The 22,928-nt window shown below is 41.9% G+C and overlaps 1 protein-coding gene across 1 annotated transcript in view; it reads left to right on the top strand.

Annotated features, from left to right (window-relative positions):
• The first annotated feature begins 2,849 nt into the window (after window positions 1-2,849).
• The window catches only part of GPC6 (glypican 6), a 1,053,117-nt gene continuing 1,033,038 nt past the window's right edge, over window positions 2,850-22,928 (top strand). Inside the window, exon 1 of the mRNA XM_082366026.1 lies at window positions 2,850-3,762. Coding sequence (XP_082222152.1) covers window positions 3,603-3,762 — 160 coding nt within the window. The 5' untranslated portion in view covers window positions 2,850-3,602. The remainder of the gene's footprint in view (window positions 3,763-22,928) is intronic.

A 22,928-nucleotide genomic window follows, 5' to 3' on the forward strand; every position in this document is an offset into this window, starting at 1 on the left:
TTTTTCTCTTTCTGACTTACTTCACTCTGTATGACAGACTCTAGGTCCATCCACCTCACTGTAAATAACTCAATTTCGTTTCGTTTTATGGCTGAGTAACATTCCACTGTATATAGACTAACAATTTTTTTTTTTAACTTTGGGTTTATTTATTTTTTTATGGCTGTGTTGGGTCTTCGTTTCTGTGCGAGGGCTTTCTCTAGTTGTGGCAAGCGGGGGCCACTCTTCATCGCGGTGCGCGGGCCTCTCACCATCGCGGCCTCTCTCGTTGCGGAGCACAGGCTCCAGACGCGCAGGCTCAGTAATTGTGGCTCACGGGCCCAGTTGCTCCGCGGCATGTGGGATTCTCCCAGACCAGGGCTCAAACCCGTGTTCCCTGCATTGGCAGGCAGATTCTCAACCACTGCGCCACCAGGGAAGCCTAGACTAACAATTTTAAAATAACTTTTTAATAATTTTTTGTGTGTATTGAACCAAGGACCAAATCATCCTAATCCTTTCTGCAAAATTTATCTTCACTGTCTTTCCATTTACTATCTTCCTATTCTGGTCTCAGTCACCTGAAATCTTGACCATTGTGGCAGAGTTCTATGTGTTTCTTCTACTTACCTTTCTCTTGCTTCTATGTGCTTGCTTCCTTTGGTTTGCTGTTCTTCATGTTCTAACTTTTGTTCCTATTACGTACAATATAAACATTACTGCCAGGGTTCAAGTCCTTCAGCTAACCTTCTTTTTTCCTGTCTAAATCAAACACCAACTTCTCCTGAATGTGAGTTCTCATCTTTCTAATCAGGCCTCTTCTATAAACGTCCATGACCTTCCAGTCTCGTTCCAATACCTCATCTAGGCTCTGCTGTTGCCCTTAGCTGGAAAGTTTGACTTTATTTCTTACACCACTTCATACAGTGCTACACTACTCAGTGAGTGGACTAAGCAGGGTTTGAGAGCACCGGTAAAGCAAGTTACTTAATTCTTTGGTCTGATTGGAATTTACAAACTTACCTTAAATTGTTTCACCCTCCTGATGGGATTAAACTAATCTACGTCTGATTAAGTTATAATTTTTTCCATACTAGCCTTGGTACAAGTGTAGGAGCTACGTACAATAACCTAGGGTTGTATAGTTGCATTGAATGCTCATTAAATACCTCATGATTGATTTTCAAATAATTTAAAACACATATACTATGTTTTTACCTATTCTTCCTCCACTTCAAGTGTCCTTTCTATTGCATTATTTGCTATATACTGCTAGAGTAAGGATAAATTACCATGAGTCCCAGTGTGAGATGAGAGGATAAAGTATGTGTGTATTTACCCCCTTCCTTTGGAGTGTGAAATGCCCACCACCTGGCTCTGATAGAAACAGAAGGTTGAAAGGTCATGTCAAATATCATAGAAATAATGACTTGGCTATAGCAATTCCTAATCCTACCCTTTTTATCCTTTGTCCACAAAGACACTAGAGTGTATTTTGTTCTCATCTTGATTTCAGACTTTGAGGGAAATAAGTGCAGTCACTTAAGGTCTGCCAGTTAGTACAATGTCACGAAGGCAAACATTGTGCTAAAATTTTAAGAGAAAAAATATGTGAGTGTCGTTTTCAGAAAGATATATTTAGCTATGGAGTTTTCAAGAAGAAAAAATCAAATTGTAAATAAGAGAACCTCATTTTTAAGCATTTCCTTAGTTTCAACCAGGTTGGATCTTAAACTCAGAAGTCTTTTTGGTGGAGTAAAAGAGGAGGAATTAATTAAAGAGAGGAAGAAGAGGTACCTAATGTGTTGTAATGATGATGAAGATGATTATGACTGTGATGGTGATAACAAACAGAATGACAAATTTCATGAGTCATTCTGGTCATTAATAGCTGTCATCTGAAAAACACAGCTTTATAGGTAAGCTCCAAAAAGCTGGACATTACCCAAGTTATTTCTGAATCATGTGCTGACCTAAATACATACAGCCACACAAGTAAGCATCACCTTTTAAAAATTTATTTTTTTATTAATTAGTTTATTTTTTTGGTCTTGGATTTAACTACCCCAGTAGCTGCATGAGCTTTGGGTTTCAACACATAATTCTGCCTAGCAGAGTTCATTAACATAAGAAGATTGATAAGAATTTTCATATTGATCCCATTTCACAGAACTTGAGTATAAGACAGGAAGAAATAAGTGAATTGATTCTCCACTTGAGAATTCTGTTAACTTGGAAGAAAACAGTAAGTCTAGTATGTGAGAGTATTTGAAGAGAGGGAAGGAAGACCTCACTTCCCTCCCCAATGTCTTCCTTCATGTACCCCAAAGACCCCTGCTCTCTCATTTTCTCACTGCTTCCTTGTTCTGCTTCTCCTTAGCTTTCCTGTTCCTCCACACACTAGAAACCTAAGATAATGATTTCTGATCCAAGAGTATGTAATATTTGAAATTGAAAAAGGGGACATTTTTGAGTCCAGAACCCAAAATTTGAAAATAAGAAAAACTACTGGTCTCTAATGTGTGCCTGAACTGCGTTTACAAAATAAAAACAAAGTCAAAGAGAAATGAGACCAGCAATTAGAGTAATGACTGTGCCCTGCTATTTGCATTTCCCCTATAATTGTTCATTTCTACGCTGGCTTTGGGTTTCAGTAGGTCGTGAATTGTTTCTCATATTTAGAGCAACAATTGGAATTGTGTTGTCCTTTACGTCCACAAAAATATAGTTTACTAAAGTAAGTTAATGACTTCAAAATGCTTTTTGTGTCTAGATGACTTTGTTATGGCATTTAAAGGTAGCATTTCGGATCAGTAGGAAGGATGTTCAGGGACTGAGAAAATACGAACCTTTCCTTTCTTTTCCCCCTCCCTTCTTCTACCGAGTAGAAAGAAATCCAGTCCAGGTTTTGCCTTCGACTCTGTCTCTGAATTTCGGCTGTGCAATGTGTAGCACGTTTCTCTCCCGCCCCTCCTTTTTCCTTCCCTCTTGCCTCCAGTGTCTGTCTCCAGGATTTCTCCCTATTTCAGGAGGACTCTCACAGGCTCCCTCAGCCTGTGTGAAGCTGAGGTTTCCCCTGGATCCCGTATATCCCCAACACATACCTCCACGCACACGCAGCCCCAAGAACCCCGCGCTCACACCGACACACACTCGCGCGCGCACACCCTCGCGGCCGCTTGTGTCCATCTCCCTCCCGGGAGAGCCGGCGCGCGTCCCCACCTTCGCCGCACACTCCCGCGAGCCGAGCTCGCCGCGCGCTAGAATTCTGCGGCTCGGAACTCGGGTCGCAGCTCTCAACCCCCATGGTGGTTTTCTAAACATTTCTTTTCCTCCTCTTTCTCGTTTTTTATTGCACCGTTTTCGGTCTGGGGGGCCAGAGCAGCAAGGCGGCTGCTTTCCCAGCCCGCCCTGGTTGGCTTGCCATCCTCCATCAGGCTTATAAAAGTTTGCTGAGCGTAGTCCAGAGGGCTGCGCTGCTCGTCCCCTCGGCTGGCGGAAGGGGGTGACGCTGGGCAGCGGCGAGGAGCGCGCCGCCGGCTCTGGCGGGCTTTCGGCTTGAGGGGCAAGGTGAAGAGCGCACGGGTCCCGGGGTTCACCGAGCTGGATTTGCATGTTGCACCATGCCTTCTTGGATCGGGGCTGTGATTCTTCCCCTCTCCGGGCTGCTGCTGTCCCTCCCGGCCGGCGCGGATGTGAAGGCTCGGAGCTGCGGCGAGGTCCGCCAGGCGTACGGTGCCAAGGGATTCAGCCTGGCGGACATCCCCTACCAGGAGATAGCAGGTAAGCGCGGGCGCGCGGCCCGGGCCGGCTGCAGCCCTCGGCGGCCGCACGTCCCCCGCGCCTCCGGAAGCCCTCCGCCTTCCCCCTGTTGCTGTTCACTTTTCTGTCGGGGCTCTCCCGGCCGCGGCGCTTCTGTGCGGGGCGGCGGATGCTCCCGCCGCTTCGCCCGCGGGGGAAGGTGTGCGTCTCGGCTGCCTCATTGTGTGCACACGCGGGAGCGCCCTCCTTCCCTCCCGCCTCCCTCCCTCCCGCGCCCTCGCGCCCCCTTCGCCGTTGGCCCCGGCCGCGCGGGCCGGGGAGCCCGGCACCCTCCGGGGCGGCCGCGGCGCGGGGGCAGATAGCCGAGCGGGGCGCCCACCCCGCGCCGCTCGCTCAGGCAAACTTGGAAGAACTGCGGCCGCAGTTTGCCCAGCGCCACAGTCTGAGTGGCGCCTTCTCCGCTCCCGCCCTCGCGCCGGCGGGGGCGGTGGAGAGACGCGGAGGGCTCCTTCGCCCCTCGCTCCCCTCTCCTGACCTTCGGGGAGGCAGAGCGCCCGGCGCCCGGGCCGGGGGCGGGAGAGGCTTGGGGCGGGGGGGAACCCCACCGGGGGACTCGGCCTCCGACGTCGGCGGTTCCGGGCTGCTCAGGGGAGTTCGTGGGCTGCCCGTTTCAGATTTGGGGCGGGCTTTCCCGTTACGGTTCCTCAGTGCTTCCCCGATTGCTGTTGGTCACTCGCGGTTCGGGGACACCCCGGCCACCCGGCGCCGCGCCCCGTCCTGAGCGCGGCCTCGGCCGCCCGCTCTGGGAAGCGGAGTCAACTTAAGCGGGTGGCTCGCTGGTGGATTCGTCCCGGGCTCCTGGGACCCCGCGTCCCCCGCGTGCCCGGCCACCAGCATTCCTCCACCGAGAGCCCCTCCGACAACTTGCGCGGCAGCCTGGGCGCGTGTTTTCCGGCTCTTAGCTCCAACCGAACCCGAGCTTGTCGGGGGCTCGGTGAATGAAACGTGTTGGGGAGAGGTAATCCTGTGGCTGAGAGAGAGAGGCCAGGAGATGCTCCGGGGGCGCGGGCTGCTCAGACCCCGCAGCTGGAGTCCTCAGGGTCCTCGGAGGGTCGAGTCAAAACGCTGGATTTCCACCAGCCTCTCTGCGTTTTGCCAAAGAACTGGTCGCTGGAGGAAAAGCATTTTTGCAGAGATCTTAAAACATCACGGTTTCGATACGTAGTGGGATTGCTGTTTTATTGCGGTTGATCCACAAACTCTACAAGTGGGGATTTTTACTCACACTGGAATGAGCACATTTCTAGAAATACAGGCATTGAAAAAAAACAGCTTACACATCACGCTAACAGCGCGGAGCATTATATACAGGGAGCCTTTTTAAATTCTGAGCCAGACATAGGCAGCCTCTGGTGAGTCGGAGGCGGAACCTGTGGTGAATTATAAGACCACTTTTCTCTCCCTGTCACTTCTTCTCCCTTTTCCAGAGCTCCTTAATTTGTTAATCAGTGAATAGAAAGCGACTGCCCCCGCAGCTCCTTAAGTTTCTTAACTCTCCTTCCCCTTTGTCTACTGTTATTTCATTCTTTTTAATTAATTGATAAGCATCAGCTTTGCTTTTTTTCCCCTCCCCCCCCCCAATCTCAGGGAATTCAACTTTTTAAAGGTTTAGAGTATGGATCACTTCTTGTAGGAACTTTTTCTCCTCTTATCTGGGCTTTTTCAAACTTTTAAACACACATATTTCCCAACATGATTTCAGATAAGCTACCTTAAAGAAGAAAATAGTTAAGTATTTTTAAATTGCTTCAGTATTCTTTAGTGGATAATGGGACTTTCAGGAGACTACAGTTCATCCTTACCGCGAAGCAAATCTCCTTCATATCAGAGGGAAGGTTTTCGGTGTGTATGATTTCTGTAGGCCCCATTGACTTTCCTGAAACATTGCCAGTGGTTGAAATAAATCCTTCAGTAGAGTTTTAACTACAGAGGGTTTTTTCCCCCTTTTTTCTCCACCCCTTGACAATTACACTGCTTGCTAATTAGCTACGAATTTCTAAAATGTGTGCACTTTTGTTAAAATCACTTTCTAGGACTAAGGGCACTGTTGAATTTGCCTAAATCCTCCTGTCCTTTGTGCCAGTGGAAATACTCAAGCTATAGGTCACTGGGGGGTCAGAGGCACATCTGATAGGAAAAGAAATGAGTTGAAAGATAACTGTATATTAAGGATCAACATTTTTTCAAGGTAAACTTTACTCAGTGCTACCTATTGCTGTTGGAATGATCACTTAGGTGTCCTGTTATTAAATGAACACACTCTTCCTCTCTTCCCTCGTTCCTGATACCATTTACTTTTAATTATCTAGTATATGGTGGTTATCCTTCCCTTCAACTCCTTTCCATCCTTTGCCTTGTTTGGATTTTTACTGGTTTGCTTGAGAAACGGCATGTGCTGTTAGTCTGCCAGGGGACATGAATTTAAAGGAACTGCTATTCAGATTTCAGGTTCTTGAGAGCTGTTTCTAGTTGAAAGATATTTACAGGTAGCTTGCCTGGTAAAATAACTGAGAAGTAATAAGGACATGATGTTTCATCATGACATTATTAAAGTTTTACTCGGAACTCACAATTGTGAAATAGTGTGCCCTTTTCCATTCTAGGATAAAAGGGAGTTCTTCAAACTCAACAGATGAGGAACTGATGGGTAATATATAAAGTTCGACTCTCAGAGAGTGCTTGGGAAAGAGGAGGCCTTCAGGGGGCAGCTTGTACCATTAATCTTCACTCAGCCCTGATTTTAAACCATCCCAGGCAGATCAGATAGACTATCTGCCCTTGTTTCAAAGACCTCCAAAGGAATAGACTCTTGAGCCCCTCTCAGCAATCCATTCTATACTTAGTAATTTTTGTGGTATCAAAATGTTTCCAGATACCTAGCCAAAAGCCTTCAAAGTGTGCTTGCTTATTTTCTCTTGTTCTATCTTCTGGGAAGATATTGAGCCATGTAGCATCAAGTTCTTTGTTAGGACTGTTATTCTGATCAAAGGTCAGTGTGAGACATGCCAGTGTTTCTTCCAGCATCAGAAATATTATCTCACTTTCCAATCCAACTCATCCTGATGGCGCTCAACTTCTAAAGGAACTCACAACTGAAAAGAGCATCTGCTTAAAAGTCTGGGCAATTCAGGGAATGTTGTTTTATGCTTACGGTGCCTCTATTTTATGCTTTGAGCCTTCTTGGAGTCATTAATTATAATATGCATGTGTTGCTGACTAGTGGTAATTTATTGGCTTACAGGTTAATGTTTTTCATTTATCTACCGCAACTTTACTTAACAATCCCTTATATAGAAATTACTATGTGCCCGGCACCTATCTGAAAAACATTACCTACTTTGAAAACATTAAACATTGCCTTACTGACTTTTTCTAGTAACTTAGATGCTATCATTATCCCCATTTTAAAGATGAAAAGACTGAGCAACACAGAGACAAATAATTAACTTGCTCAAGGATGACTCAGATAGCAAGTGATGAGGCTAGAATTCAAACGCAGGCACTCTGACCCTGGGCACTGGAGTCCATCCACTTCACCTTGCCCACTGCCATTCTGTATTTGTCGAATGAATGCATGTAAAATCAATTCTTTCCTCATCTAATACATCTATAACCTGGTATTATCAATCACCATATGCATTCATTCACAGTTCAAGCTATTTTTCTGTTTACTTGCAACATCTACAATTTTTCAAAATCACTTTGAATTTGGATTTTATGTTCTCTGGAATTGGCTACGCTACCACCACTAAATTGTCTGTGTACTCTTGCATTTTCCCGATCATTGTATAGATGTGGTTCTATGAAAGATAGAAAGTAAAAACATGTGTCGGGTTTTTTTCAGTACACTGGGCCTACTTTCTGAATATTGGGTTAGTCCAAAAAAACTTACTCCAGGAAATTATCATGGGGGTAGAGGGAGGAGGGAAGTTTATCTCCACAGATTAGGAAGAAAATATAAGTAACTCTGTTCTCAATAATTTAGTTTGCCACCTTTTTTCTATCTCAGGTATTTTGAGAGTCGGGCTATAGCTGGATATTAAGAAAGCAGTAAATTCTCTCCCATCTCTTTAATATCAATTTATCTCAAAAATCTAAAAATCTGTCTCAAAGTCTAAAATTAAAAAAAACATTCTCTTATATTCCACTGATATACTAGTGACATTTTTAGTCTTTCTTTATTGTTTTCAAATTTCAAAATATGTAATGCTTCATTTTATCTGGCCTTCGTCCAGCAGTCCTTTCCTTTTTTTGGTGGGCTTCCCGGGGAAAAGCCTTCCCTCGCTCTGCTCCCCAGCAAACCAACTTATTTGATACATTTGCTGTTAACCCAACTCTTTTTTCAATTTTACATGTAGATATCACATTAACATAAATGAAAAAACAGTGTTTGGTAAGTCTTACTCTTTTGGAGACATATTAAATCTCCTAGTTTGGGATAAATAATTTAATTTCCATTTAGCTGCCTGCTTCACAGAGTTCTGATTTCTTTGCCCTCTGTTTAGTTAGGCGATGTCTTTAAAATCCTTTCGAAGAACACTGTGAGGTAGAAATGAGTTAGCGGAATTTCAAATGTTTTTTTATGATTTGTCAAGTCACTAGATTACTAAAAGATTCACATTAATTCCAGGTATCAAAGCAATCTAAAATCTGGACTATTAGGAGTACCACTTGTTAGACTCTTGATTTGGGAATTAATTTTAGAATGATCCTTGCAAACAGAGTTATCTTAGCTGATTTAATTAGAAGATGGTATGTCATCGTTGAGAATAAGAGTTCATCTGAGTTGACTGATATACTTCTTTACATAAAACTTATATCTTTTAACTGTGCCACATTGTAATAGCTTGTGAGCAGAAATGTAGGCCACTATCAAAAGTGATTTAAAATATACAGCGTTATGTTCTTTAAAATACTGTAGTATAAACATTGCATTATAATTTATGTGAGAGGGTGACTAGTGTTCTTTTACAATTATGGGTGAGTATTATGAACAGTTAACAAAATATAAAATTGAGTCCTTTTAAACCAAAATGACCTACCATTCAGTCACTAGATTTTTATAGAAATACGAGTTTAGGTTAAAAACTGCAGTAAAGGAATTATTGATAAAATAATTCATTAGCTTAGTCTTAATTCATATTCAAACCCACAAAAGTAACATCATAAGACGTTTTTTCCTCCTTAATTCACATCTCTCAAAAGACTTCTAGCAAGGCCAGCAAGGTGACTTAGAGTTGTCTTGCCAGTATAAACGGAATAATTAATATTTCAAACTTGGTGCTTATATCCTTTTGCAGACCAAATTCTGCTCTCTTAAATTCTTTAGCTGGCACACAACGAGACTTTAAGTAGTTTCATAGATTTCTCCTGTATTACTCAGTTTTTAGTGATTTACCTGAGAGTGTTTGAAAGTGTAGTTGACTCCCTGGATGGTATGTTTGTAAATAAAGGGTTTCATAGTGCTAACTCTTGGGTAAAGGTTTAAAAATTCTAATAATCCTGGATGGAAATATTGAAGAGTTTTTAATAACCCTGGATGAAAAATATTTTTAAACAAATGCACCAGTTAGTAACAAAGAGAAATAGAAATTTGATTCCACATTTACACATTATTCAGGTTATTATTTTTATAACCTATTCTCCATTTCTTTTAGGCATTTTTTTTTTTTCATTTTTCCAATAACTAGCTCTTATTTACCTACTATGTGTAAGTCACCATGCCAGGGACTGGCTATAGGGCCCCAGGGAATTTTAATCCCAGCAGGGAAGCAGAAATTAAGGGCACCTTTAACAGTGAATGGCTGAGATAAGTGAACAGCACCAGGGTACCTGGCACTGGCAAAGCATTCAGTAGGATCATGTGGGGACTTCCCTGGCGGTCCAGTGGTTAAGACTCCGTGCTTCCCCTGCAGGGGGTGTGGGTTCAGGTCCCTGGTGGGGGAACTAAGATCCCCCATGCCTGGAGGTGCGGCCACAGTAAATAAATAAATAAAAAGAAAAAAATTTAAAAAACGGAAAAAATATAGGATCCTGTGTTCTGATCGCAGGGTTATGGAAATGCCTCCTTGAAGCAGAGCGATGGGCTCTGAAGCGTGAGTACAGAGTCAGGAAGGGGTGAGGGGGAGCAGAGGACACACACATTGCCTTTATGGAAAGAAGACCCTGAAAGCATGAGAGGAGTTCCAGTTTACATGATCACGGAGAGCCATTCTCTTACATAGGAAGAAGTCCCAACAGAGAGCAGTTCTAGGAGTGAGAAAGCAGAAAGCTAACAGCATCATCCGGTCCCAGGTTCTCCCCATCTTTTGGCTCTTCCATCCTCATTCCAACCATCATCCAGGTCAGGGCCATGATGGAAACAAGATGGCTGCTGGAGTACCAAGAGGCAAAGGGGCTATGCCCAGAGGCATAGAAAGGGACCATTTCTTCCCATGTGCATCTCTCCATTGATGAGGCAGCCGAGCCTCAAAAGTCCCCCAGCAGATTTACCCACGCTTCTCATTCCAGAATTGCTTCCTATGCCCATGCCTGGAAGAGAAAGGAAAAGGACTATGGCTGTTGATCTGAACTAGTCACAGTTATACCCTAAGACAGGCTGGTAGTCACCTGTCTCACGTATATGGCCACTGAAATGCTTGGTTAATCTTCATAATCTTAATACGGAATTTAGGGGTAACGGAGAAATTGAGAGGAATGACTCAGACTATCTGAATTAAGTGTTTGGCATTCTTGCTTTAAACCAGTGTTTCTCAACTCCGGCCAGTGGTGAACTGATAAATGTTAAACAACTGGCTCTCTGGAGGGTAGTGTGTGGAGAGACCGGATTTGTAGCATTTGCCAATTTTTGTGGTCTAAGTGTTCCCACTGTGACCGATCTTGAGCTACTCACAGCTCAACAACCGGCTCACAAAATTCCAGAAAAGTTAACAACTGGCTCTTTCGAGTTGGAAAGAGCCAGGGCTATCCTGGAATCATGTGAGATATTTAAAAAAATACCTGCACTTGGGCTTCATCTTCAGATAGTCTGATTTAATCGGTCTGGGAAGGGTACTTTCCCTCCCTCCCTCCCTCCTTCTCTTCCTTGCTTTTGAAAATTTCCCAAGTAATCCTGATGTGCATCTAGGGAAGAGAGCCAGTGGTCTGGAGCAGTGCTTCATAAACTTTATCATGCATCAGAATCATTGGAGGCCTTGTTAAACGCGAACGCTTGGGTCGTCCCCACAAGTTCTGACTTAGGAGTTCTGGGATAGGACCTGTAATTTGCATTTTTAACAAGTTCCCAGGTGACATTGATGCTGTTGGTCTGGGCACCATCCTTTGAGTTTCTGGGGGCCACATTCCGGGTGCATTCAATGTGGTTTTCAGTACACGTTTTTGTCAGGGGAGACAGTCATATTTGAGCAATGATTTTGTGTTATTTTTCGCCTTGAGCTTGGGTAGGAATCTCCACCCAGAAAGAGTTGCTGCTTCCAAACTGCGCACCCCGACCCTGTTTCCTCAGCTTTCTTCCAAATGTCTACACTGACCACTAGGGGGACCGAGGGAAAGAGAGGGACTGGCTCTGTTCAATCCGTAATCACCTGTGCCTGGAGCAGACGGGGCCTAACCCAGCTGCCCTGGGCACTTCTGCGCGAGTAAAATAAAACCACAGCATTGCTTTCAAGGGGAACTGGGAAAAGTCATTTTAAGTTTCTTTCACGGTAGGATCCCTATTATTCTTTGCTAATATGGTAGGCTCCCTATGGGTAGGTAGGACTCACTTTGGGGGTCTTTTTTAGAAGATTTCTGGTCAAGAGTAATTCCAACCCTACCCCCCCCTCCCTCCCCTGCCCCATCCCGCCTTGAGCTATTTTTCCTGTGCAGATCTAGCTATTTGTTCCTGACTTCCAGATACAAGGAGACTACATTTAGGGCTGGGCACCCTTCATTTTATACACATTTAATTACAGATGTAGCATAATACATTCTGGACGTGCACACCTGTGTTCTGTAGGCTTTATCAGCTAGTGTGTTTGCTCCTTACATTTCTTGGATTTCTTGAGAAATTGACTTCCTCTTTTTGTGCCCCCAGAACAGCTGAGATTAGCAGGGGCCAGCGCTCCTCTGCTGAATTCCAGGGAACTAGAGGTGTTTCCTCTCAAGGCTGCAATGAAGTTGAGGCAACTCTTTTCTTTGCAAAGAAAGCACTCTGAGGTCTTCCAAAAAATGATGACTAACTTTCAGTTATTATTTTCTTAATGGGTCAGAATAGCTCAAAGTCAATAGCACTTTTTTTTTTTTTTAATTTATTTATTTTTGGCTGTGTTGGGTCTTCGTTTCTGTGCGAGGGCTTTCTCTAGTTGCGGCGAGCGGGGGCCACTCTTCATCGCGGTGCGCGGGCCTCTCACTATCGCGGCGCGCGGGCCTCTCACTATCGCGGCCTCTCTTGTTGCGGAGCACAGGCTCCAGACGCGCAGGCTCAGTAGTTGTGGCTCACGGGCCCAGTTGCTCCGCAGCATGTGGGATCTTCCCAGACCAGGGCTCGAACCCGTGTCCCCTGCATTGGCAGACTGACTCTTAACCACTGCGCCACCAGGGAAGCCGGTCAATAGCACTTTTGCAATGAACTTGAAAAGGCCAACATGCTTTTGGCTGTTATAGGTATTTTTAAGTGACAGGCCTTAATTTTTTTCCTGAGAAAGTAAGAAATGTTGTCCTTTAGCCGTTTGCTTATCCTATTTTATTCCAAATCCCAATGATTGGGAGTTTTTAAAACTTAAAAAATGGTAAAATTTAAGATCGTTGATTTTTTTTTGTAGCAAAAAGTTTAACAAATGATTTTGAAGAGTTTAAGTGATCTTTGACATAATGGGAGCTCTATTTGGAAAATAAGAATTTGTAATTCTAAAACATTAATTGTCTGGAAATGCAAGATTCCTGAACATTCCTACTTGATCTGTTCTAGCCTCTCCTCCAGCTACATGTTTGCACTGAATTTAGGGAACATAGTTGACTGTTACTTTTACATTATCAAGTGCTAATGTGTGAAAGGCTTTTACTGTGCTTTTACTACTCATTTGATTATGTGGTTATCTTATTCAATATTCTTTCACAGACTGGGGGGTATTCAGACACCAGGAGGTCAAGTACTATGTTAAAAGCTTAGGCCAATCTTTTTATATGACTGCCATAAAGAATATATTTATTTCACCTATATTACCACATGGCTCTCATAAAAGGTCAATTTCAATTGAATATAATAGGTTGCAAATGGCAAATCTTATGTCATCAACAACAAAATCATTACATATAATCTCTTTTCAATTATCACCTTCCCTTCTTTAATAAAAGGAACTTGGGGATTTCTTAAAATCAGAGATCTTCATGATGTGTTTTGTATACTAGACATATAAAAATTGTATAAACCCATGTTTTTCTATTTTAATCAAAAAAAATACAAGTAGGGTGATCACACTTAAATTCCAGTTAAAACAGTACATTAGGTGCAACAGATATTCACAGCAAAAAACCATGAAATTATACTTTTTCATTTTGTTATATTTAACAAATAAACTTTGAGTCAGTTTCTCAGCCTGGGTTATTGCTGTAAAGATAGATAATTTAATATTGTAAGAAGTTATATGCATAAACGTAAACTAATTGCTATGATTAAAGAATGGCGATTTATTTTTATCCAGAACATGCTTATTATTAAATGATACAAAGGTTTGCAGTTTAACAAAGTGTTGACTATATATAAAAATATAGGTTATACTGATCTTAATTCTATGTAGTAACAAAGGTGCATTTTATCACTGGAATAACAGTTTCCTATAACTGAGAAACCTGTAACGCATTTTAATTTTTATTTATTTATGGCTGTGTTGGGTCTTCGTTTCTGTGCAAGGGCTTTCTCTAGTTGCGGCGAGCGGGGGCCACTCTTCATCGCGGTGCGCGGGCCTCTCACTATCGCGGCCTCTCTTGTTGCGGAGCACAGGCTCCAGACGCGCAGGCTCAGTAGTTGTGGCTCACGGGCCCAGCTGCTCCTCAGCATGTGGGATCTTCCCAGACCAGGGCTCGAACCCGTGTCCGCTGCATTGGCAGGCAGATTCTCAACCACTGCGCCACCAGGGAAGCCCTGTAACGCATTTTAAAGTGAGTTTTAACCTTTCTAACCATTAGTTTATAAAGTACGACTCTTGACAAAGCCATTGTGATTCCTCTGAAATATTTACTTTCAAAAATATGATGTGGTACTTGAAAAAAAAAGTTTAAAACTGCTCTCTGTTTTGAAAGGCTTTGAAACAGTATTCTTCGGGAAAAAATGAGCCTCTCTCCCAATTAGTCTCATCAGGAAAAACAGAAAGATGGAATACAAATAAGCGAGAGCAGGCTTTTCCCAGGGTGACACTTCCTGAAGCTATCTTCATGCTGGGCGACAATTCTCATTTTAACCTACTGAAGCATTAGAGAGAACCAGTGTCCTAAGAGAGAAGCCTGGAGGTTTCTGGAAGTCTCAGGCTGCCTATCTCCTCGCAGGCACTGCCGGGGAACCGCTGTCTGGGACTTCTGGAAGGTGCCAGGGAAGCCCAGAAGGAGGCTGTACCGTGCAGCGCCAGCCTGTAGGTGTACCACCTTCGGCCACATTTCAGCCTGGTTCCTGTGGAATTGATTTTCACGGCTCATGACAGAAGCTGTTTTCAGCCCTTGAAAAGGAAGTGGCTGGGCTGATCCTCTCACACAAACAGCAAATTGCTCCCTGGCTTTCAGAGCCTTCGAGGTCTGCTACCTTAAGGTTCTAATGGCCTTTTAACAGTGTTTCCAGCTGAGCAGCAGATGTAAAGGATACTGAACATTGAAAGCACTGTTCTTTTTTTTTTTTCCCCTCCCGGAAAGAATCATTTTTTAACAGACATTGTACAAACACTGTATCCCAGGACCTATTCAGCGGCATGTTAGATTTGAAAAACTGAACCAAATCTCCGATAAATATATTGTCGGTGCCATACAGCTGCCACCTTGCTGGGCTCTGTGTCCCAATTTACCGCCCATCAGGAGCTGAGATCATGTCACCATTAGTAGTGGCTCCATTTGGTAACATCTCATCAGGGAAAAAATAATTAATGAAGCCCCAGAAAGCCTCTAAAACCCCTTATACTTTCCGTCCATTCATTTTGATCCTAAGAATGACAGTATATTTCTGAAAGCAGTACACTGAACTTTTAGAATTATATCCAATCTGCCTTTGTCTCCCTTTCTGTTGTTTTGACGGTTCGTTTTGTCCTCCTGTTGGGCAGGGGGGTAAAGGGTTTCCCGAATAGGCAGCTCTGTGCTCCCTGCAAAGTGAACTTTAAGACCTTTAAACTAAGGTTTGGTCTGAGGTTGGTATTTCAGTCTTTTGGGCTTTTGGGGAAAAAATTAAACATTACTGAGAAAGAGTGGTCGAATTGGACATTTTCCATTAAAAAAAATTAGAGAAATAGTACGTCTTTTGATTTCACTTAGGTCCAAGCAGTGCTTCTACATTTCAATTTTCCAGTGGTCACTGGACAAGAGAAAACCAGCCATGCAGATAAGGCGTGATTCCTCACTCCAGGAACTCAACCTGTTGTACAAGCTTTTGGAAGACCTTTAGGAAGTACGTGAACTGCCACCATATTTTTCCCCCAAAGTTGAAAACATAGACACATTGCCACTCCAATGGGAAAAGGCACAAGATTTCCTCTCCCTCCTTTGCTGCTTCACTCACGTGACCCATCTGGTTTTCCTCAGGACCTCCCACTTGCTGGGTAACTTGATGGGTAAAAAATTTTAGTGTGATCAGTTAAGCTCTTCTCAGTAGATCATGTGGGATACTTTCTCTGGTTTTAAGCAGAGGCTGGCTTTGACTTCTCGCTGTACTGTATAGCCTTTTTTCGGAACCTCTCTGTGCTTCCGTTTTGTCATCTGTGAACAGGGATACTAACAACCCCTACCTCTCAGTGTTGTGATTGTATTACGTGAATTAACATTTAAGCTCTTAGAATAGTGCCTGGCATTTAATAAAGGCTATATACATGTTTGTTAAACGACAAACGCTAGGTAAGCAAATCAGTCTCTTCCATGGGTCTAGGGGGTGTCTCTTCCCCAGGAAAGCAGGGGGAAGAGGGAGTTTCCTTGGGCTCCTCCCATCTCCAGGGCCCTGCTGGCCCACACACAACTGACATCTGGGGTTGGTGTGCTTTGTGATCTGATCTTGTGCAACTTGGGAAGGGCCTGGTAGTCCCCTTTCCTGAAGTATTCACCCTCACATTGGCCATTCTGGCCCTGTAGCCCTCCGGAATCCCTGACCTGTCCCTCACCTGGCCTCTGGCCCACCTGTAGCCTTCATTGCCTTCTGGTTTACCACTCAGCTGCTTTCTGAGCCTCCAGCAGGGCTGTATGAACTGCTGGGCCAGACCTGTGTCCCCTGGGTGTGGGTGCAGCCCTCCCTCTGAGCGCCCTGTGCCTCCAAGTTTACCCTAAGGTTGGTGTCAGGTAGCCCACCGGGCAATCTCTTCCCAGGGTCCTAAGCAGAATTTGAGCCAGAAATCCCTCTTCTCTTTGGCTTCCTGTTTTGATGCAAAGCTCAGAGAGGAGAAACTGGAAGACGTGGGGAGCCGTTACCATCCCTGTTCTTCCTTTCTTTCCGCGACCTCTGGGGCCGGGATGGGTTTGCTACCCTTTCTCTTCCTGGCTGGACCTCAAGCCCTTCATCCAGGTTTGAAGACTTTTCTCCTGAAAAGGTCCAGTAACAGATACCCATGCCTCTGGAGGTGGAAGCTTGTAAGAAAACAGTGAATTAAGGGGCAAAAATATTGAATCAGTTAAGTATTTGCAAAATATCTTCCCCATTCCATAAACAAGATGAACGCTTCCAAAGAATCTCTCAAACATCAAGTGAACTGGAAATAATATGAATTCCTTGTTTATATGGGAATCTTTGGACTTCCTGGCAGATGGTACCATATAGAAGCGAAAGGACTTAAGTCCTTGTTTTGTCCTTACTAATTGATCATTTTAAAGTTTTCTTACCTCTTTGAATCCCAGTATCCATATCTATATAAAAGGGCAATACTATAGGTTGGCTTATAACATTTTTTTGTGAGGATTAAATGGCATAATGCATGTGAACAGCCTGACAGAAATCTTCAGTAAATGTTAGTTCTTTTTTTTCCCAATTCCCTCCTGACACACGTTTCGTGATGAGAAATCTGCCTATTTCTTCATCAGAAGAGGAGAGAGAAAACCTAGTAGGCTGTAATCCCCACTCTAAGACTTAGTCACTTTTAATTTCCTTCTAAGAGAGAAGCTTTAATGGAACGTTAAAAGGTGATCCTAAAATGCTGTTAAATGTCAAATAACAAATCTTTCAAAAACATTTATTTCTCTTCTTTTTGGTCTTCTACTTGGAAATGGCTCTGAAACTTCTCTTTCAGGCCATTCTCACTGGTTTGTGTTGCGCATGCCACCAGCAGAAGAAGGATATATAGCTGTTAACATTGCCTTGATTATTTTAATTTGCTTAAACCAGTGGTTCTCAAAATCACCCAGAAGGTGTGTTCAAATGCAGGCTGCTGGGTTCCATGCTAGGAGTTTCCGATGTAGTAGCTCTGAGATGGGGCCAGTGCCCAGGGGACACTGATAGTCCCTGGATCATACTTTGAGACCCACTGGCTTAAATTTTAAGCCTTAAACTATCAAAGGTCAGTTTGGTTCTCCAGTGGCTTGAGAATAAATTTTGACCCTGTTGGTTGGACATTCAAGACCTCAAACTATCCTTCCAGTTTACTTCTAAGCATCCTTCTAGAAATTTCTGTCTGATTAAAAACTTTTCCACTAAACTTCATTTTCTTTCTGTGTCTCATTTCATTTGCTAACACCTCATAACAAGGCTTGGTCTGTCCTCCTCACTTTTCTCCACTAACGAAAATCCAGTTGAGCTCAGATTCCCTGTCGTGAATTTGTCCTAGGCCCTCCAGTTCCTAACTATTCCTTCTTTGCCAAGCTTGTGGAATGTTTGTGTCTTCATTTGGTAATCAGATTCTGCCTTCTCATGACTCTTATCATGTCTCCTGTCATTAAATGAGTCTCTTAATTTGTGTTTCCCAAATTTGCCTATGTGATAGCTGAGGGAACGTTCACACACATTTGTACTCCCTAGAACATAGAGCTTGAGCATAGTAGGTACTCAATAAATAATTGACTACTCCTTAATCGGAAATATAAAGAGATTTTGGCTGGGGGGGTGGTGGTCTGGGCTTCCAGACAACTTTCAGTAAGATCAAAATTAAATGGTGTAGTATAAAGACACCCTTATATTTTCTTTGAAAGATTGCGGCTGATAAGTTATATTAGCTTAGCCAGTGGAAATCAATTTGTGAAAGTGTAGACCACCAGAGTTTATTGCGTAGAACATGCATTTTGTTGCTTTCATTTTATTTTAGAGTATAACGTTTCTTCCAATGAAGCACCTGCTATATATAGGTATATGTCTATCAAAATGTTTTTTTTTTTTTAAAACGTGTCATATTTTAGCTATCACTGACAGCAACTTTCAAATACCTGAAAAGATTAGAAGAGTTAAATGTAGAGAGTACTTTAAATTGCAGTGACATTTCCTGGGAGATAAAGAAATTGATAGAGAGGAAAGTTAGTTTAAAAAGTCAGGCCTTTTTAAAGGGATAAAGCCATCACATTATATCACCTTTGGAATGATCTATTTATGATGGAAACTTTGAATAATAAATTGTGCCACTGGAGTGTTCATAGGAACCACTTGTAATTTTGTGAATTCCACTTTAAACTGTTACCTAACTAAGTTCCCTTACGTTGGTTCAGGTCAGTACAAATTTATCTTTAATTAGTTGGTCAAAGAAAAACACCCACAGTTGCCCTGCCCTTGAGGTACACAGAGAATAGTGAAGACAGACATATAGATGATTAATCTCAATACTATGTGGGAATGGAGTGATAAAGGTGCTGGGAGCCTAGAGAAAAGCAGGTAGAGGTGGGAAGGCAGGTACAGGTAACATATTGGAGGGGGAGGGGGAGAGAAAGTGAGGGCTCTGAACCAAGGATTCTGAAATACCTTTTTTCTCCACTACAACAATTTATTTCTTATACAGCATTACTTGTCCTTCCATATAAATGGATGAACCCTAATTATATAGTAACTAGGGAAGGTTAAATTCCTCTGTTAAATACGTCATGCCTGTGAACTCCCTAAGAAATGGGCAACAATGATTTTGAAAAGTTTCATCAATCTTTGTTCAAGCAAATAGAACATGCATCTGTCCTTAGGGAATTGTATAAATTACTCAAGAATGATATTTAACCCCCAATTATTTTGGCTTCTATATTTTAATAAATTTTCTACAGAAGTATTAAAAAGATAACCACATTTAACCCATGTGAAAATCTCTGTTTAAAGATGTAGTTTTAAATGGCAATAATTCTGCCATTTCATATACGAACCTTCCTTTGGTGACATTAGCATACGATTGTGCTGTGTATTTTAAAAATTCACAGACATTATAGCTACCCTGTTGAAGTGGGTATGGTGTGTATAAATAGACACATCAATATTTTGATAATCAAAGATGACACTAATGGTGAGGCAATTTTTTTTGGCCATGGTTGGCTGAAAAGAACAGTTCATGCTCTGAATCCCTTTAACTAACTTTCTTGCATAGATAGTGTAATAAGTGATTCCAGCTGGAGAAAAGGTGAAACCAAGTGAGCTTTTTTGTGCCCTCTTTGATCTAACTTGGCTTTACTTTTTAGTTAGTTTCTATGTTTTCTATCACTTTTGAAACTGTGAACATTTCAACTCGTGCTGCTGTACAGTTTGCATATGAAGATGTTTTAAGCAGGTTCTGAAATCATAAAAAGTAGGGAGGATGCCCAGATGACAACAAGCAGAAAAATTCCTCCTTTAAATAAAAGCCTCCATTCTCATTTGGAAAGCAGAATGTGCTCTCTTAAAAGTAACAGCTGCAAAAAAAGCAGGAAGGCAGAACACACTAATCTAAGTTGTGAAATATGTTTGGGTAGCTCAACAGAGATTTAGCTGTTTCTGAGAAAAAAATCAAAATCTAATTTTAAAATGAAGGTATTTAAAAGCCTGGCACAAGAGAGCCTTATTGATGGAGTTGGTGAGCAGCCCGGATGCAGACACTTCCCTGCTCTGGCTGGCGGCTCTGTTCTTGCAGCAGGTGGTCTTACACTGCAGCCCGTGGTCACATATGTCAGCAGGCACCTGTCTTTTCAGAAAGCAATGGGTGATGAAACAAGGGAATGCCAGAGAGAGTTCATTTCTCTTAAATGATTTTGTTTTTCTTAAAGTTGATTTGTACAAATTGATATTTCTTTCTAAAAACAAGGTTCAAAGTTGTTTTTCCTTCCCACATGGAATTGAAGCTCTGAACATACAGATTTCTTTAGGTGTTATTTATATTGATCCTCAGGGTGCCCTGAACTTTTCCTAACAGAATAGCAGTAGCATTGAAGGTGCTGTTTCTTTTTAAATGGTATGCCTGATTTCTGAATGAAAGATGTAACGCTCTGTCAGAAATATGTATGTCTTGGGACACTATTCTCAGAGAGTGGACCAATTTCCTAACCTGGAAAGTATCAGCCTCTATACACAGTGTATATTTTTGAGATTGGGGAATATGATGGGTGTGTGTGTGAACTCACTACTGCCACAATAAATAATAACAATCTAAGTTTTGTTATAGACTAATAATAAATCTGGTTTGCTAAAGTATACATTGCAGCTGTGATAGACATGCTAATTTTGTTTTCTACTCTTTGAAGGAAGTTTCTCTGTTCATTTTAAAAAATGGAAGACAGCTATGCTCACCACTGTACCACCAATGCTCATGGAAAAATGGGACAGACCCTAAGGGTGCTATACTTTCCTATGGACGAGAGAGATCAATTTCTTTTTCTATGAAGGAATGCGTTTAGAGGGAAAAATTCCTCCCATCTGTTACCTCTTGCAATATTTTATTTAAACATTTTGGAGCAGTAATCACTTTCTAACTTTTATTGCAAATATAAAATATAAATATCTGATATATTTGATTAGTCTCCATTAGTCTATAAAGTCCTAGAAGGCAGGGCCATGTCTGATTTATTCTGGCATGGCTCTCAGTGCCTGGCACATATAAGGCATTCAGTACACACATACTGAATGTACCAAATTATGACAACGACCTGGGCTTTCACTTGATTCCTAGATAACAACCTCTTTGTATCAATAGATGTTGACCAACTCATGTATATTCTGTGTTATGAAGGGCATTCTATATGCTACTGGACATATGCTAACTTCCAGCCATTATATTGTCAATTTTCATTTCCACAGATTTATTGAGCACAAGTGAGGTCAGAGTATCTTGCCCTTAATAAGTTTACACTCTAGAAGGGCATGCAGTACAAAGTGTCATGTAAGTTATTTATTTCCTATTGAGACTGATGTTGAAATATTTCTCTACCATGTAAAATTAGTAATCTAGAGAGTAAAATTTATATTTAGGGGTAGTCCAGCTGAATAGTATATATTATTGTCCCCACCCTAGTTTCTAGGGAGAAAGAGAGACCATCCTTGCATTTTACCTATACATTTGCTTCTGAAAAAAATCAATATTATAGAACCATGACTTTTACAGTAAGTTGAATGGTCTTATTCCACTGATATTTTTGAAAGGATAAGGAAGACCGTCTGCTCTCTTTTCTCTTCCTTTAACAAAAGTATCAAATGATTGACCTTTCCATATAGCGGAAGGTTGCCCTTTAATGAAATGAAATGGAATCAAGATAAAGCATAGAAATTGTAGTAGGATTGTTAAAAATGGGCTTCATGTTATACCACTGAGTATATGTTATATAATAACATTGACTGAGGTCTCTCTATGCCCCACATACAATTTTAAACTCTTTACTTGTAGGATCTCATGTAATCCTTACAACATCTCCATTATAGGTATTACCATTCACATTTTACAGATGAGGAAACTGAAGACACAGAGAGTGCAGTTAACTTGTCCAAGGAAATAGATGGGTTAGCATATGAGCCAGGAAGATTCCACAGCCCATGGATTTAACTACTACCCATGTGAATCACATGATTTTCTTCTTCACATGAGCAAAATAACTTTTTCTAGAATTAAAATAATTTTTTCAGATTATTGGGCTATGTAACGGTTTATGCAGTTCTTTCAAAATATTATGAATCACTTAACTTTCCATTGTTAGAGGAGGTAAGAAGTAGCAAACATGATTCTATCCCTGAGACATCTCTAGAATCTCCCAGTAAGATAAGTGATAACTGATTTCTCGTTTAGATTGAGTCATCACGTGTAAAACTATATTGTTACATAATTATTATTCTAGCTGTTTCTGAACCACCTTTCTAGGTTTGAACCCCCTTTCTAGCATCTAAATCCCCTTTCTAGGTTTAGAGAAATCCTCATCCTTTTGGGTCTAAGGAAAGACAGATCTCGCCTACTGGTATGGGAATTAAAAAGGTCAGATGCTTGCTTTCCCAGGCCAAGTCACATGACCTAGAATGAACCAATGAGACGTACTCATTTTAATTTTTTGTCCCAAAGAAGCGGGGACATTGGAGAATTCATTCTGGGGAAAATCAAAGGCAAGATTTAACAGTTATTTTGTTATATATTTGGCCAAACTAGCTTTTGAGTCCTTAGTACTGTTTCTTACGGTACTGCTGGGGAAGTTATGAAAGCCACTATTGGGTTACCCACTAGGCAGACCAGGAGTGTGCTTTGGGTACTTGTGAACAGAGGCATCAGAAGGTATTTTGGGAAGAATATTTCAAGCAATATGGTAGTCATCATGATAAAAACTAGAATTTGTAATTCCTTTCATTTTCTTTATAGTCTCGTATTAATTTAACTTTGAATTATATATTGTCATGGTGAGTGTTCAGATGGAGATACACCATTATTGTCTTCACGCTCAGTGTCAGACACCTTTCCCCCTCCCCTTTGATATGCAAAGCAAACTCCTTCACTCACAACAAATAATGTTTCCAGAAGGAAAGTGGAGGATCTTACACCTACAAACCTAAGGACCTAGACGAGACTTATTACCAT

This window comes from Balaenoptera borealis (genome assembly GCF_965194805.1).
Source record: "Balaenoptera borealis genome assembly, chromosome: 18".
Lineage (NCBI taxonomy): Eukaryota > Metazoa > Chordata > Mammalia > Artiodactyla > Balaenopteridae > Balaenoptera > Balaenoptera borealis.